General features: G+C 35.2%; 1 protein-coding gene across 1 annotated transcript in view; it reads left to right on the top strand.

Moving 5' to 3' along the window:
- The window catches only part of astn1 (astrotactin 1), a 239111-nt gene that overhangs the window by 78316 nt on the left and 142878 nt on the right, over window positions 1-17917 (top strand). Inside the window, 2 exon segments of the mRNA XM_051870300.1 lie at window positions 7705-7789; window positions 10367-10441. Coding sequence (XP_051726260.1) covers window positions 7705-7789; window positions 10367-10441 — 160 coding nt within the window.

Raw genomic sequence — 17917 nt, 5'->3', positions numbered from 1 at the left:
TGATTATGTAATGCGTGGCGCATCGCAGAGCAGTGCAAGATGAGCATTTGTGGTTTTTTTTTGAAAATGGCTGATGGTTTCGCTAGATAAGACCCTTATTTCTAGTCTGGGATCGTGTAGAGCGCTTTGAAGCTGCACTGAAACTGCAATTTGGACTTTCAACCCGCTGTACCCCAGTGAAGTCCACTATATGGAGAAAAATCCTGGAATGTTTTCCTCAAAAACCTTAATTTCTTTTGAAGAAAGAAAGACATGAACATCTTGGATGACATGAGGGTGAGTAAATTATCAGGAAATTTTAATTCTGAAGTGAACTAAGCCTTTAATTTGATAAATTGTGATTATTTTACTCTACATTCATATGACAGTCATATGAGAAAGATATACTTTGAGATATGCTTTTGAAAGAACAAATAGGTTTTTCATAAGTGTTGAAGAAAATTCAAGAATAGTCTATATTTTTGGTGTATCATTTTACATAGTTTCTCTTGGCACTTGTCGTCTTTGGCTTGTTTATTGGGGGTTTTTAAGGTATTATTTGCTGAATAGAACGATATTTCTTGTAAAAAGTTCTACATAAATAAATTTGAATTAAAAAAAAAATTCTCTTCAGGTTTATACATGCAGCATTATCCTAATAGGTAGAAAAATAAACACACTCACGTTTGTGTAAATTAAATTTAAATAATTTTTTTTCCAAACATTTTAATCATGTCTTGGTTTTAACGTAGTGATAATATAAAAAAGACAATTATTTCATTTTTTCCTTTATATTTTAGGATACTTTAGGACTTTATATTTGAAGGTTCTTGGCTTCAGATTAGCATCATCTTCCAATTGCTTTTTGTTCTGTTTTATTGTTTAAAAAAACAATCAGTACACACTACAGAACTATAAAACTTGACGGCGCACTGTTGATGAAAAATCTCAGGCAGTGGGCAGAAGATTTTCTGTTTGCATCATAAATTTTATATGCAATTTATCTGCATTTTGCCACTAAAGATTGCAAGTTTGTAAACCGAGATTGATCAATTCAATTTTATAGTTGTTCTTGTCAGGCAAAACATAGTCAACAGGTGCTCAGGTACATCAAAATGAATGGTAATACATTCGCTTTACAGGCTTTTCTCGATTATCTGCAGCAGGAATCAATCCAACATTGTTATCGTTTGTTGACAAGTTCCTCCCGTTTGCATCCATAATTCAAAAGAGGAGCTCCATTGGGCTTTGAAAAGAGAATCTTCCAACCCTAAATGAATCAAAGTTGGACCGTTGGGAACCTTCCTTGGTTTTCTCACAAATGAAATCTAACGGATGAGGCCTTGGTATTACCAAGGTTCAATAATTGCATTGTGCTTTTTTGTATGATGCATTCTTAATGAAAGGCTCGGCGCGTGTGTGTGTTTGTGTGTGTGTGTGTGGAGGACAGACTACTTATTCACAGAAAACCGTAAGACTGTCTCAATCAAACAGGAGAGGGAGATACTGATGAAAGAGCGGATGGAGAGCGACAATAACTGTGGCTGCGTGCGCTTTAAAAAAGATTGTGAATCCGAGGTGCAGAGGATGTGTAAAAGCTGAGATGAGAATCGGACTGATAACAGGCCTCTCGGAGCCCCTGTTCACCTCCCTCATTCCCATCAGGCTTCAGGGGACATTTATTAAACAAGAACACGCAATGTTGTGTCTCAGGCTACCTGATCCTTGCACTTTCGTTTCATTAATTTGACTGAATAATAGATCCCCTACAGACTCTCTCTGTGGTCGTGGAAAGGAATTACTCTGGACTTAAAAACTTCATTAATAAGTAATTCTACACAGTCACTCTCTCTAAATGCAACAGTCGTGATTTTTTTACACACATGCATACAGAAATATAAATAAACTGGAGATATCAGCAGCATTTTGTATAGAGCAGTATATTGCACCTTGTTTGCCTTTTCGCATAATATTTAATAGACTGGACAAAGTTGTTGAAATAATAAGATTTGGTTTGGTCAAAATTATCGTTTTTTTTTTTTTATTTTTTTTTTATGCCACAAATCATTAGGATATTAAATAAGGATCATGTTCATGTAAATTTCCTACCGTAAATATATCAAAAATGTGTTTTTGTGAGTGGATATGCATTGCTAAGGACTTCATTTGGACAACTTTAAAGGTGATTTCCTCAATATTTTGATTTTTTTGCACCCTCAGATTCCAGATTTTCAAATAGTTGTATCTCGGCCAAATATTGTCCTATCCTAACAAACCACACATCAATGGAAAACTTATTTATTCAGCTTTCAGGTGATGTATAAAAATTGACCCTAAAAATTGTGGTCCAGGGTTACATACTATATGCCTAATTTTTGGTTAAAATTGACATGTTTTTGGAAGCTGGTGACTATTCTGTTTAGGTTCACCATTTTTTAGCTTCAACTTTTTAATTTCACTAGTCTCTCAATTCATTTGAGGTTTTAAAAAATGGCATGCACAATAATTAATTATAATACAATTAGAAACAGTTAAGATGGAGTACAGTGCACTGCAGGATATTTTTGTCACACTGCAGTACATTCTCAAGGTATTAAGCAATTTTGACACATTGTTTCTAACAGCTAGACTCCCATATGCTGCGTCCATACAAATAAATTAAATTTACTTTTTTTTTTTTTTGCTTCAATGCTGAAGATCTTTTTCTTTCATGTAGATATGTCACATGGCAAGACTGAATAAACAAACATGGAAGTACTTCCAACTACACATTACAAATTTAATTTTAACAGCTTAAAAGCTTGGAAAATGTTTTGTTTATTTCCTGCCGGGGTCCCGATTAGCAATATTTGCAAGGATACCCAAGAGATTGCCGCCAAAATTCAAAGGGCTTAATAAATAGCACAAACAATAGAGTATAGGTTTTGTTCTGTGGGCCTTGTATGCCTTACTTACAGGATAGAAAAAAATAAAAACTGCTTTTGCATATATTCTGGAAAGAAATCAATTAAAAAGTATGTCTTTCTTATGCATAAAGCACTCGCTGAGTGCCTGCTGGATATCAACAATGATCAGTCAATCACAGAGCCACTGGGTACATGTTTCCTGGCAAAATTGTCATTTACCACCCAGAGTCTTAAAGGCTCCCTGCATCTCATTTGAATTGATAAAAATGCTATTATTACCTACGGTACACGTTTAATTTCAGTTTTACAAATTACTTTGGCAAAGCTAAAGCAGTTAACTATGCAAATAATAGCAGTGCTAGACTTTATTCTTGGTCTGCAAAAATGTGCTAATGATCAGTAATATATTAAATTAAGTGTTTATGACACACAATGGTGAATGACTTTTTCGCTGAACTGTACTTTTTTGGTTGTTTTAAACGGACAAATGCACTTTCAGGCCCCATTTACACTAGTGTGTTTTCGTTTTAAAACGACATTTTAAAATGAAAACGATCCTCGTCTACACTGGCATTTCCACAGCGTTTCAGAAACGCTCTCCGTCTACACTACACGACCGAAAACGCATGCCACATGACCATTCATGCACACTGGGCATGCGCGTACAAGTGTAAATAGTTGTCTCTTGTGCATGTAGGCAGCTGCAGTATTAAAAAAAATGCAGAGTTTAACTGCACAACAAAGCCAGCAAAGATTGCAGTTCAGTCTCCATGTTATTGTTTACACGGTCGCCAAGGATACGCAGAGCGAACGTGGGCAGCCACACCATCGTTTTCAAAAGTCTCCGTTTTGGCCTGTTTATACAGAAACACAACCCTGGGCGTTTTCAAACTAATACGGGGTCTGCGGCGTTTTCGAAAGTCTCCATTTTCGATGTTCGAAAACGCTGGTGTAGTGAAAACGGCAGGCGTAACCGTAGCAAAACTTATGTGTTTTAAAACGAAAACACACTAGTGTAAACGGGGCCTTAGAATAGTAACTAAAGTTTAAAGTTTATTTTATATATATGCATTTATTACATCAATATTGTGAAATATTATTACAATTTAAAACAACTTTTTTCTATTTTAACATATTTTAAAATATAATTTATCCCTGAGATAGCAAAGCTGAATTTTCAGCATCATTACTCCAGTCTTCAGCGTCACATGATCCTTCAGAAATCATTCTAATATGCTGATTTGCTGCTCAAGAAACATTTCTTCTTATTATTTATTATCATCAATATTGTGCCTCTTAATTTCCTGAAAACTATGTTTTTGTTTTGTTTTGTTTTTTAGGATTCTTTGATTATTAGAAAGTTCAAAAGAACAGCATTTATTTGAAATAGAAATATTTTGTAACATTATAAAAGTATTTACTGTCACTTTTGATTAATTTAATGCATCCTTGCTGAATAAAAGTACTAATTTCTTTAAAATCATTAAAAAAAAAAATCTTACTGACCCCAAACTCCCAAACTTTTGAACAGTAGTTTATATAATATATTTAGCAATGGTTTAATAACAGAGAAGTAAATGTATGATTTAGTTTGAAGATTGCCTTTTAATGGCTTTAAAAATTTAGTTAATAGCTTTCTCTCCAATTTGCATCTTCTACACTCGTTTAAAAAAAAAAAAAGAATCTGTTTTTCTCAAATTAGTCAGAGCATCAGTGTTGCAAATCCAATATTACTCTGCATAATGCAGAATTTAAGGTCACTTATATTGCATTAACAGAATAATCACTGGCATTGTCAGCATATTGATGACTACTGCTTTGCACAAAATGTCAGCAAATATCAAATGCTTTCTTTAGCCTTTTCCACACATTGTCTTCCCACTGATAACAAGTTCGTTTCCATGTTTGGTAACGCCATTCTCCCTTTGTGCCTGCTCTGTATTTGCATCCGTCTCCTCACACGTGTTTTCAGGACGGGCCGCCTGCTCCTGCTCAGGGTGCAGCCTCATCAGTCCCATGAACCCAAATCATGAGCGACGTGCCTGCGGTTTGCCCTGACAAGACTAATCAGTTGAACTCAGAGTGATTAGACCTGTCTGAAGCATGAGCACTACTGAGGAGGGCTGACACATGGAATCTGCTGCGCATGCATATATGCTTTAACACACACAAGAGCACCCATTTATAGCACTGCGCGTCTGGAGAATCACCATATTGATGTAAACATGACAATGAGGTCATTTTCTCTTGACCCTGAAGGAGATGAATTAATATCAGTCACACAGAGAGGCGATTAGACTACAGAGCAGGCCGTGGTGTGAATGTGAGGGGGTTAATGCCAAAGTCATGTGACTCTATAGTGGGGTAAAATCTGTCATGTTCGTAGCAGCTTCACACATTAGTCTGAATGGGTTAAACTGGTGGAAATGAACTAAAACAAAGTAAATAACTCACTGGTTTAGGAAGCACGACTTCCTGCATCTAAATGACCTTAAAATGGTTTAAAACACGAAATGATCTGTGAGTCAGACAGTTTTTAGCCGCTCAGCTAAGTGAAACGTGCACCTCTGGGTCTGACTATAATTATACTTGAAGTATTTACTAAGAATTTGTTGACTAATGTGTAAAAAAATTTGTAAACTTGATGTGACTATTATTTATTTGGTTAGTTAGTAGTGTAAGGTAACTTATGTTCCATATGCCTTCAACTTATCAAATTGAACTAGAAAACAAAGTGGACAAAATGAAAAACAGACAAACACACCTAGACATGGGACTTTAGTCAATTCAGAGGTTTACCACACATACATACTGTACTGTACTGTACTGGACACTAGTATGATGAATTATTAATTATTTTGTATTTTCTGTCATTTCTAGTACATTTACAGCCCTATATTCACTCTAAAAAAAATGCTGGGTTAAAAAGTACCCAAGTTGGGTTGAAAATGGACAAACCCAGCGACTAGGTTGTTTTAACCCAGTGGTTAGGTTAAATGTTTGCCCAACGTGCTGGGCAGTTTTATTTAACCCAACTATTGTTTAAAAATGACTATATGGCTGACTTAAAATGAACCCAAAATAGGTTGGAAATTAAAAATCAGACACATAATTACTAGAGGCAACAATAATAATCAAAAGGTGAACATTTATTAATAAGCAATTTAAAAAATGTTTGTTGTTTAATCATTATTCATGAAACCTAATAAATGTTCACTTATTATACATATTAATAAATGTTCATTTTCAACAAATTTTGTTCATTTTAAGCAAGCAATACAGTAATTTTCAAACAATAGTTGAGTTAAATAAAACTACCCAGCAGGTTGGGCAAACATTTAACCCAACCACTGGGTTAAAACAACTCATTCGCTTTTTTTAGAGTGTATGGTTGAAACATATCTAGGGATGTAAATGTACTAGAAATGACACAAAATACAAAATAAGTTTTAAAAGTATTTGATTTGACATGCTCTTTATGTGACAATTTAGTTAACAGTAATGTCTTTCTATGGATGCGTTTCATTAAAACTCCCTTACAAAAATGTACAACGGTAACCCCCCCCAACCAACACCATAGACACCACTGTCAAAAATGAAAATGATAAATTTTCTGAAAGCTTCATAAAGGTGTTCTTGCATTTAAAATGCTAGATAGAGCATAAAAGAAAGTGTCTCCAGGCACATTTTTAAAAAATGAAATCTTTCTTCACTTGACACAGTCAGCGAGTTTACATTTAAAAAAAAACAATTAAAAAGATGAACAGATGAACACATCCAGTTATTTACAGTGTTTAAGGAAGTCCCATAGTCATTTATGATGATTTTTTACAGTATTAAAGGGTTAGTTGACCCAAAAATGAAAATTCTGTCATTAATTATTCACCCTCATGTCAATCCACACCTGTAAGACTTTCGTTAATCTTCACAACACAAATTAAGATATTGTTGATGAAATCAGAGAGGTATATGTCTTGTCCATAGACTGACACTTTAAAGGTCCAGAAAGGTACTAAAGACATTGTTAAAATAGTCCATGTGACTACAGTTCAACCTTAATGTTATGAAGTGACGAGAATACTTTTTGTGTGCAAAAACAAAACAAAAATAACGACTTTATTCAACAGTATCATCTCTTCTGTGTTATTCCCTTACGTTGTTTACATTCAGCGCTTCCAGGTTCTCCGTCAGAACGCGACTCATTATTGGCCAACTCCTGCGTCAGCATCACTAGCATGTGTTGTGCTGCTCATGTGATCAGCTTTGGCAAATACTGAGCTGGCATTCGGACGTAAACATGGAAGCCTTCACCGTGCTTACTGTGTTACCTGCATAAGAATAATGACAGGGAAGAGAACAGATTATTGAATAAAGTCGTTAATTTTGTTTTTTTGCGCACAAAAAGTATTCTCGTCACTTCATAAAATTAAGGTTGAACCACTGCAGTCACGTCGACTGTTTTAACAATGTCTTTAGTACCTTTCTGGACCTTGAAATTGTTGATTATATTGCTGTCTATGGACGAGTCATATACCTCTCGGATTTCATCAAAAATATCTTAATTTGTGTTCTGAAGATGAACGAAGGTCTTACAGGTGTGGAACGACATGAGGGTGAGTAATTAATGACATAAATTTCATTTTTTGGTGAAATAACCCTTTAACAAAAGTCTTTTGGCAGAAAGCTGATACCATCCTAACTGACGTCCTTCAAGGACACATACTGTAACTGTTAGGGCTCAGCATAATTTTATTACACTTTTATCTTATTTTCTCTTATTGATAATGATGGTTTAAATGTACTAAATGTCTGCTTTCAGGAGAATGTCTCTGTTTCGATGGCTACATGAAGGACCCTGTTCACAAGCATCTATGTATTCGCAATGAATGGGGCCCAAATCAGGGGTGAGTACCATAAGCATCTAATGCTGTCTCTGATATACAACAGCGCTACTACAATCAGGTATCTGGCACCTCGAAGTTGGTCGTATTTCTTATCTCTAATAAAATGTCTCCAGTGCCGATAGCCAGCCAGGTGTTATGCACTGTAGGGAAATTACATTGGCTTGTTTGAATTAATTAGCTTTTTTGCATGATGCTCTTCCTCTGGAATTGGAAAAGGGATTAGTGAAGCTCTGGGTCATTTTAGATTTGTGTGACAGTGATTTGCATTTCAGTATACCAATGAGATGCATGTATTGTGCATTTTAAATCGTTTTAATCGCATGTAATTCGTCGTTTGTGTGCCTCGTCCAAGAACTACTATTAAAATTATCAAAGTCAGTGTAGTTATTTTTAAATTCTGCTGTACTTCATTTTAGTTTCAGAACTTTTGTTGTTGCCCTCTGATATTTTACAGAGGATTGAAAAAGAACAGATGGTTTGCATCTGAACAGATGCTATCTTTAATCTGAGGTAGAAATGTCAGTATGCATAACCAAACTGATGCTTCTTAAGTCAACAGATAGATGAATGGAGCACAAATACAAGAGAATTGCATCAAATATTGAGAGTGTTTTGCTTCTTAACAGTCCTGAAATAATGAAAGCTCTTAAGTGTTAGGAGCACAAGTTGCTAATCCCGGAAAGACTTGTATTTAAGATGTTTGAAGTTAATTAGACCCTCCCTGAGGAGAGTTTCACATGCTCATCTGGGTTTGAGGCTGTCGCTCTGGAGCAGTTTGATTAAGACTTGGAGGTGAGGAAATCCTTGGCATTTTAATTGGGAGGGAGATGGGAGTGATGACGGTTGGTGAGATGGATCCGATAATTAGAAATCAAATTGGAACAATCAGGAAGATTGCCTTAGGGGAGTGGAATAGCACTGGATGTGCTTGTTCCATTTGTGCCATGCTGTGAAGGTGTGAACAGTTTTTAATTGACTCAAACACTTAGTGGAGGAGAAAGAAAGTCCGATGCCAAATGCTTTGTAAAGTTTCAAAGTGCCAAGATGTTTCTTACACTGTTTCCTGCAAATGTCCATGTGATAACTTACTTTGTGGCACAGACAATACAAATTACATTACAAAGAAACTGACTTTAATATTTTATTTTATTTTATTTTATTTTATTTTATTTTATTACTATCCATTCTCTAAACCACTATATCCTATAGTGTTGCAGAAAGTGCATTGCAAGGTTTATTTTATTTTATTTTATTTTATTTTATTACTATCCATTCTCTAAACCACTATATCCTATAGTGTTGAAGTGCATTGCAAGATTTTTTAATTTTATTTTATTTTATTTTATTTTATTTTATTTTATTTTATTTATCCATTCTCTAAACCGCTATATCCTATAGTGTTGCAGAAAGTGCATTGCAAGATTTTATTTTATTTTATTTTATTTTATTTTATTATTTTATTTTATTTTATTTTATTGCACCTTCCTGCACCTTAAAGTGCTGTTAAAAACAACCCAAGTTGGGTTGAAAATGGACAAACCCAGCACTTGGGTTGTTTTAACCCAGCAGTTGGGTTAAATGTTTGCCCAACCTGCTGGGTAGTTTTATTTAACCTAACTATTATTAAAAAAATACTGTATTGCTTGCTTAAAACGAACCCAAAGTATTTTGGAAATGAACATTTTATTAAAAAGTTTAATGAATAGTAATTAAACAATAAACATTTATGAAATTGCTTATTAATAAATGTTCACCTTTTGATTATTATTGTTGCCTCTAGTAACTATTATGTGTCTGATTTTTAACTTCCAACCTATTTTGAGTTCATTTTAAGCCAGCCATATAGTCATTTTTAAACAATAGTTGAGTTAAATAAAACTATCCAGCATGTTGGTCAAACATTTAACCCAACTGCTGGGTTTGTCCATTTTCAACCCAACTTGGGTAGTTTTTAACCCAGCATTTTTTAAAGTGTGTGGTAATGGTTTCTCCGAATACTCCTGTTTTCGGAACTCCTATGAATTATGAATGCTGCAGGACAAATGTTGATGTTTAAACAGCAGTAGGTGATCTGTGGTGTGAAGTGGTCTAACCAGGCTGTGACTGCTCTTTTGCTGTGAGTAACAGCTTACTTAGAGAGGCATCAGCTCCTTGTCTCTTCTCTTATACTGCAGCGACAGTCCCTGTCCCCACAGCTGCCTCTCTGCATTAATCTCCATCAGTTCACATAGAGCTTTGGATAAATACACACTTGAAGTCACACTCACATCTATACGGCACTGACTGACAGAGATGCTGTTGTCGGTCACAGTTTTATACACAGCATCTGCTGGAAGCAGTTCTGTGATGTTCGTATTAGGAACATAATTGGTTTGAAGTGAGTTCATAAAGGAACTCCCTTTTATAAGATGGTTATGTTTTCATCACAGAGTCATGCAGTTTTAAAGGTCACGTGGCTTAGTAAGGTCTGGAACTATTTAACAATGAATGAAGAGTCTATGGTGTGACATACAGATTTTTTTATTATTATTTTAAGCATGAATTATTAATTTTGTTTTTGCCCTTTCTGTTTTGCAGCCCATGGCCATACACGATTTTCCAGCGTGGCTTTGACTTGGTGATGGGAGAGCAACCATCTGATCGTATTTTTAGGTGAGAAAAAATATCACTGTATTTATACTATAAATCTTGTGACCCAGTTCGAAATGAAGACTAAAAATATTTAAAATATTTGGAAGATTTCTGTAGCTAGTGCGATGAACAACGTATACTCTCATAGAAAAAAAGTTCAATTGGGGTTGTATATAGATATATAGTTCTTGACTCAATTTTAAAGAACCCTTTACAGGAAAGATTCTATATAAGGAGAAATAATGGGTTATTTCAATGTTTTTCTAGTGATAAAGTATGTTTACAAGCTGCTTAAAAGGTTAGTTCACCCAAAAATGAAAATTCAGTCATTAGAAAGAAAATTCAGAAAATTCAGTCAGAAGATATTTTTGATAAAATCCGATGGCTCAGTGAGGCCTCCATTGCCAGCAAGATAATTAACACTTTCAAATGCCCAGAAAGCTACTAAAAACATATTTAAAACAGTTCATGTGACAACCTTAATGTTATGAAGTGAAGAGGATACTTTTTGTGCCCCACAAAAACAAAAATAACGACTTTCTTCAACAATATCTAGTGATGGGCGATTTCAAAACGCTGCTTCATGAAGCTTCGAAGCTTTACGAATCTTTTGTTTCGAATCAGTGGTTCGGAGCGTGTATCAAACTGCCAAAGTCACGTGAACCATTGAAATTTTGAAAAACTTAAGACGTAGCGAAGCCTCTTTTACTGAAATCACGTGACTTTGTCAGTTTGATACATGCTCCGAACCACTGATTCGAAACAAAAGATTCGTAAAGCTTCGAAGCTTCATGAAGCAGTGTTTCGAAATCGCCCATCACTAGATATTGTTGAATAAAGTCGTTATTTTTTCATTATTTTGAAAAAGTATTCTCATCGCTAACATTAAGGTTGAACCACTGTAGTCACATGAACTGTTTTAAATATGTCTTTAGTTGCTTTCTGGGCATCTGAAAGTGTTAATTATCTTGCTGGCAATGGAGGCCTCACTGAGCAATCGGATTTCATCAAAAATATCTTAATTTGTGTTCCGAAGATGAACGAAGGTCTTACAGGTGTGGAACGACATGAGGGTGAGTAAAAGACAGAATTTTCATTTTTGGGTGAACTAAACCTTTAATTCATAAAATTGAAGAGAGAAAAAAAAAAACAGGATGTGAAAATGAATTCAAACAAACGTAATTATTTAAAATTTTAATCCGTAAAATGATCCCGACGTGAACCCCTAAAACGTTCTATATGTGAAGCGCCTAACAGAACCCTTTAAGGCCCTATATAGAACTTGTGTACTTAAGAGTGTACATAAAACATAAAGTAATTGCAAAAAAAAAAAAAGTTCAGAAAAATGAAGTTAGTTTTGAGAAAAGCTCTAGTATAATTTGCAGATGCCAATTGTTTTGATACTTTTATGTAATGCATTTCAGCTCATACATTAAGTGTATCTTAAATATCCAAATACCTTTTGGGGCTACTTTATATAGCAAAATGTTTGCATTCCATTATATATGACTGCAGAAAATGAGCTTTGAAAAAAGGTGCTGACAAGTATGTAATAGGTTTTTTTTTAGAAGGAGTAGCTTGTGAAATGCAGTACACTTATTTTGTCATTTTGGCTAAGCTGACATTTCTTTTTTCAGCTTCAAAGAGCTCCTTTCACAGTTCAAATAAAAACTTGAAAATTGAAAAATGACGTAATTACTTTTAATACAGGGCCACCGAATGCGTTTGCCCACACATACAAACATTATCCATGTACAAAGGAAGGGATTTAGATGATGTTTACCTCTGGCTACTGGAGACTCAAGACTAATCAGTTCATTGCTTTATGCACTTGAGATGTTTCAATCTGTGAGGTGTATGTTTTGGAATATTTAGCAATGCAAATCCAATTGTAGCAACATATGGTTTCCTTCAGTTGCCATGCATAATCTTCATGTGCTGAATTATTCATAGATCTCATCCATGACATTGCAAAGTCTTTTGATTGTTCAACCCTAATTCGTTTGCACAAATCGCATGCTATTTATTTACAAATCTTATGAAAAAGAGTTATTTCGCATTTGAAGACAACACCGGGAGGGCATCTTGTAATTGGAGTCAGTGTTATAACCCCAAAAGGTGTAAAATCTCATATCCCTTGGCTTTGGGCCACCAAACAAATACATTTCATTGGGACAATTAAATGTTTTATTTCCAAACAAACCTGCACAGACGTGAATGTTCGAGACGACTTGAATGAAAGATTTATTTTCAATTTCGCAGAGCTTTTCCTCATACATCATTGATTTGTGCCATGAATGAATAGGAAAGGCCATAATCAATTTTGAATGCTTCACTTATTCATTTATATATCTAGCTTTCAATATCAGACTCAGAAATGATGTGACTGATATTTGTTAAACTTTGAAAGTGGCATTATGAAGTACAAGAGAGATGGTGCGACTAACCGTCAGTATTTTTTAATCTGGAGTTTTATAAACACTTCAAATCACCCTGTAATCTGATTTACTTTCCAATCTGCAAACCATTCAAAGTTAGAAAATAAGAGCCTTTCACACTCAAATCATGCATTATGGTGTCTGTAAACATCTAATGCATACTTTCGTACCCACATGATTATGTTGGATACTGCTGCCTTTAACAGAAATGCATTTTATGGTTATTTCTTTTCCGTCCTGTTCTGAGGTTGTGTCTTTGTTTGTCATTGAGCCAGTGTGCTGAGATAGTTTAAAAGGTACCCTGACGCTTTTTGATAGATGTGTTTTTCCCTTTTAACTTCCACCTGCGAGGCGGGAGTTTTATCCCGGACTCAGTGTTTTGTTCAATAATCCATTTACAAGTCACTTTCCTGCAAAACTCAATTGAAACCGCTTCACACTAGCAGGCGACAATATTCAAATGTGTCAAGCTTCACGTTATGTTCCTTTTTTCTTGAATCTGCATATTACAAAACGCTTGGGTGAGTTTTCAGCAAATCTGTGGTGTGCGAACATGCCTTTTTGGGATGTCATGGAATTATCTACGAGTATGGATTGCACTGAAATTTCGGCCTCAATTTTTTCAGTCTCAAATTTGGCAGGAAACTGTTACTTTAAAGGGATAGTTCATCAAAAAGTAAAAAACTGTCATCATTTACTCACGCTTATGTTGTTCCAAACCTGTATGAGTTTCTTCTATTGAACACAAAATATGATATTTTGAAGAATGTTGGTAACCACAGACAGTCGGTTGACGGTAGCCAGTGACTTCTATAGTATTTTTTTTTTTCCTACTATGGAAGTCAACTGTATGGAAGCCTGTTTCCACCACTAAATAAAATATAAAAACAGTAATTGTGACTTTTTATCTCAGAATTCTGACTTTTTATCTCACAATTCTGAGATATAAACTCACAATTGCATGATATAAAGTCACAATTCTGACTTTTTTTCTCGTAATTCTGACTTTTTTTCTTACAGTTGTGAAATATAAACTTTTTTCTTGCAATTGCGAGTTTATATCTCAGAATTGTGACTTTATTGTGAGAAAAAAAGTCCGAATTGTGAGAAAAAAAGTCAGAATTGTGAGATAAAAAGTAGCAATTACTGTTTTTATTTTTTTATTTTGTGGCGGAAACGGGCTTCCATACAACTGTCTAGTTACCAACATTCTTCAAAATATCTTCTTTTTGGTTCAACAGAAGAAAGAAACTCATACAGGTTTGGAACAACACAAGGCCCAGCAAGCAATTTTGTGTTTAAAATAGCTAAATCATGACTACAGATCGACCATGTCATGAAATTACACTTACATCTTTAGATATTATTGACATTGCGAACATGATGGGATATTAGCATAGAACATGTCAGAGAAATTAAACCAAACACCTTGTAATCACTGTTGACTTTGCTTACATAGTGGAATATCAGACATCTCACAAGTTATTTTGAAACTAAATTTAAGGTTATTTTGTCTAGAAGTGGGTTACTCATAGCCGAACTATCGGGTCTATAGTTAACCGAGACTAGCTTGCTGGGGGGTGAGTAAATGGTGACAGAATTTTCATTTTCGGGTGAACGATCCCTTTAACAGATCTGTTTACCATTAACAGCAGGAGAAAACGCTGTGTTCACATGAAATGAACGAGGCTTAATTGGATTTAATGTAAATGGTAGCCGATGATGGATGATATATTGACAGAAATGAGTTTGTGGTTACAGTTGATGAGGCACGCGCACCACCCCAGGTGTGATGAGATAGATTCATGTGGAGAAATCCAAATGGATGAGTGCAAGCTTGCTGTGTATTTCAGCATATTGTGGTCAGAATTCAAACGCAATTGCATTTACATTTGCATTTTCTAGTTTAAACTATACGTTAAACACATATTTGCATTTTCCCCACAAGTGACAGTCCTCTTATTATCGGTGCATTAATAAAGAATGTTAGTCACAGTTGCTTTTCTGTCCTATTCACTAGTACATGAGGTATTTAACACATCTCATGTAACGTGTTAATAGGAATGGTCTCATGTGAAAATGCTGAGAAGTTCATTTTCATGCGAGAAATTAACACCTTTCCTGAAATAAAAGGCAAATTTAAATAGCAAATGCATTTTGATGTGCATATTCAGTGCCTTTTTATTTAAACCATTTATAAAAGCGTAGAAAATCAGATGTTATTGAAAAATCACCAATTTAAAGATGACCATAGTTGTAACGTAGTCCATTGAAGGTGAGTCGAGGATGAACCCAAGTGCAGATGACTTGACTTGAACAAACTTGAACATGAACCATGAACAGAAACTCACCAAAAGCAGGTTACATAGAAAAAAGCTAGGCATCCAAAATCGCATACTCTCTTGAGTACTTATTTTAAGTAAGTAATCACTTCATGACCTAAACTAAAAAGTAAGTTCTACATAGTAAGAATGTGTGTAGTGTGAATGTAATCTGGTCGTACTACATTTGCCATGTTGCCCTTGTGACCATGTGACCTACCAGCGTCACTGCCATTCACAAACCCTCTCCCGTGGCCTCATGAGATAGTAAAATGTCCATTGTATGCACACTTCAGAATCGCCAGAAGTATTAGGTCATCCAGGTACTTTCTGCCTATTCTTTTATGAGTACTGTGAATTCAGACATGCTTACTGTTTTTTGCCTACTATGTAGGGAAGTATGCGATTTCGGATGCAGCCAAGGACTAACGAAATAACAAGACTTACCTGAAATTAATCAACACAATGAACTAATGAGAAGACTGAGCTGACCAATAAACAAACCAATCAGAACATGATACATGAACTAAGGAACCACATGGCAGGATCACATGAGGGAAACGGAATCACACGACAAAGCCACTTTAAGCAAGCCTGCAACCAAAAAAGCCTAACAGCTAATGCTAACGCTTCGGCGGTAGGCTGAGTCGCTTCACGTGATCCAAGTTAGCTGTTACGCTTTCTCCAATGTTAAAACCCCCGACCCTCGCATCTCCCAATAATAAGACAATTTCTGCACATGATATGAAACAGGAAACATAACTATAACTATGACAATTTACAAAATAAAAGACATGGAAACATCAATGTGAACCTAAGCTGTTCTGTTAAATTTTTGATTTTGACTAAGAATATTTTTGTTGGTGCATTGATGTCTGTGAGGTTTTAACTGTAATTGAAATAAGTCAGTTGATTAATTTGTTGTTATTATATTTTGCTTACCCTGGCTTCTGTAATCATAACAGTCATAAAAGAATACAGAGATCCCCAGTCTCACTAGAGGCAACAGATAATGAGATTCCTTCAACTGCTTTTATCATCAGTTCTCAGATGCTAGTACAGCTCTGTATCCACAGTGAGAGTGCAGAGTGCTATAATTGAAGAACCTGCATTTGAACCTAGGAAAATAAATAAATTAGGCAGCTGGCAGTGGCTTATTTATTCAAACACAGGAAAAGATGCAAGTTTAATAGACTTAACTGTAATCAAGAAAAGCAATTTATTGCACCATTTTAAACAGCAGCATACGGAGAGTTCCATTCATAGTACACTAGAGGAGGGTAATCTGAGGATTATAGTTGCTTTTCTCTCTCTTTTTCTCTCTCTCTTTTTTTTTTTAGCAGTTAAAGGGTTAGTTCACCCAAAATGAAAATTCTGTCATTAATTGCTCAACCTCATTTCGTTCATCTTCAGAAGACAAATGAAGATCCTTTTGATGACAGAATGCTGTCAGATTTCCTTCCATTGACTGTCTTTGTAACTACCACTCTGATGCTTCAAAAACTTCATAGAGAGATTGGAAAACTAATTCATATGAATCGAGCGGTTTAGTCCAAATTTTCTGAAGAGAATTGATCACTTGTTATGATGAAAAGATTTAATTTAGGCTTTTACTCGCAGGTAAACATTGATCAGCAAACATAAAAAGAAGCTCAAACGTGCTGCGTAACACATGAGAATGAACCTCACTGGTTACGCATTGGTTATGTTTGAGCTGCAGGAAGAGGTTTGCTCTTGTGCGTTATTCTCTTCAGAGGATTTTGACTAAACCGCTCGATTCATATGAATTAGTTTTCCAATCTCTTTATGAAGTTTTTGAAGCGTCAAAGTGGTAGTTACAAAGCCAGTCAATGGAAGGAAATCTGACAGCATTCTGTCATCAAAAATATCTTAATTTGTGTTCCGAAGGTGAACGAAGGTCTTACAGGTTTGGAACGTCATCAGGCTGAGTAATTAATGACACAATTTTCATTTTGGGTGAACTAACCCTTTAATTCAGGGTCTGTTTAGTTGAGTGTAGGATGTGATTCTTGGTTGATACATTTTTGACAGAAATGATGACTTGATTCAGCAAGGTAGTATTAAATTGATCAAAAGTGACCTTAAAGGGTTAGTTTACCCAAAAATGAAAAGAATGTCATTTATTACTCACCCTCAAGACCTTCGTTAATCTTCGGAATGCAAATTAAGATATTTTTGTTGAAATCCGATGGCTCAGTGAGGCCTGCATAGCCAGCAATAACATTTCCTCTCTCAAGATCCATTAATGTACTAAAAACATATTTAAGTCAGTTCATGTGAGTACAGCGGTTCAATATTAATATTATAAAGCGACGAGAATATTTTTGGTGCACCAAAAAAACAAAATAACAACTTATATATTGATGGCCAATTTCAAAACACTGCTTCAGGAAGCTTCGGAGCGTTATGAATCTTTTGTGTCGAATCAGCGGTTCGGATCGCCAAAGTCACGTGATTTCAACAGTCTGGCGGTTTGACATGCAATCCGAATCATGATTCGACACAAAATATTCATAACACTCCAAAGCTTCATGAAGCAGTGTTTTGAATTCGGCCATAACTATAAGTCGTTATTTTGTTTTTTTGGCGCACCAAAAATTTTCTCGTCGCTTTATAATATTAATATTGAACCACTGTACTCACATGAACTGATTTAAATATGTTTTTAGTACATTAATGGATCTTGAGAGAGGAAATGTCATTGCTGGCTATGCAGG

The sequence above is a fragment of the Ctenopharyngodon idella genome, chromosome 2 (genome assembly GCF_019924925.1).
Source record: "Ctenopharyngodon idella isolate HZGC_01 chromosome 2, HZGC01, whole genome shotgun sequence".
Lineage (NCBI taxonomy): Eukaryota > Metazoa > Chordata > Actinopteri > Cypriniformes > Xenocyprididae > Ctenopharyngodon > Ctenopharyngodon idella.
Note: the sequence above shows the minus strand (reverse complement) of the source record. Positions and strands in the feature narration are given on the sequence as shown.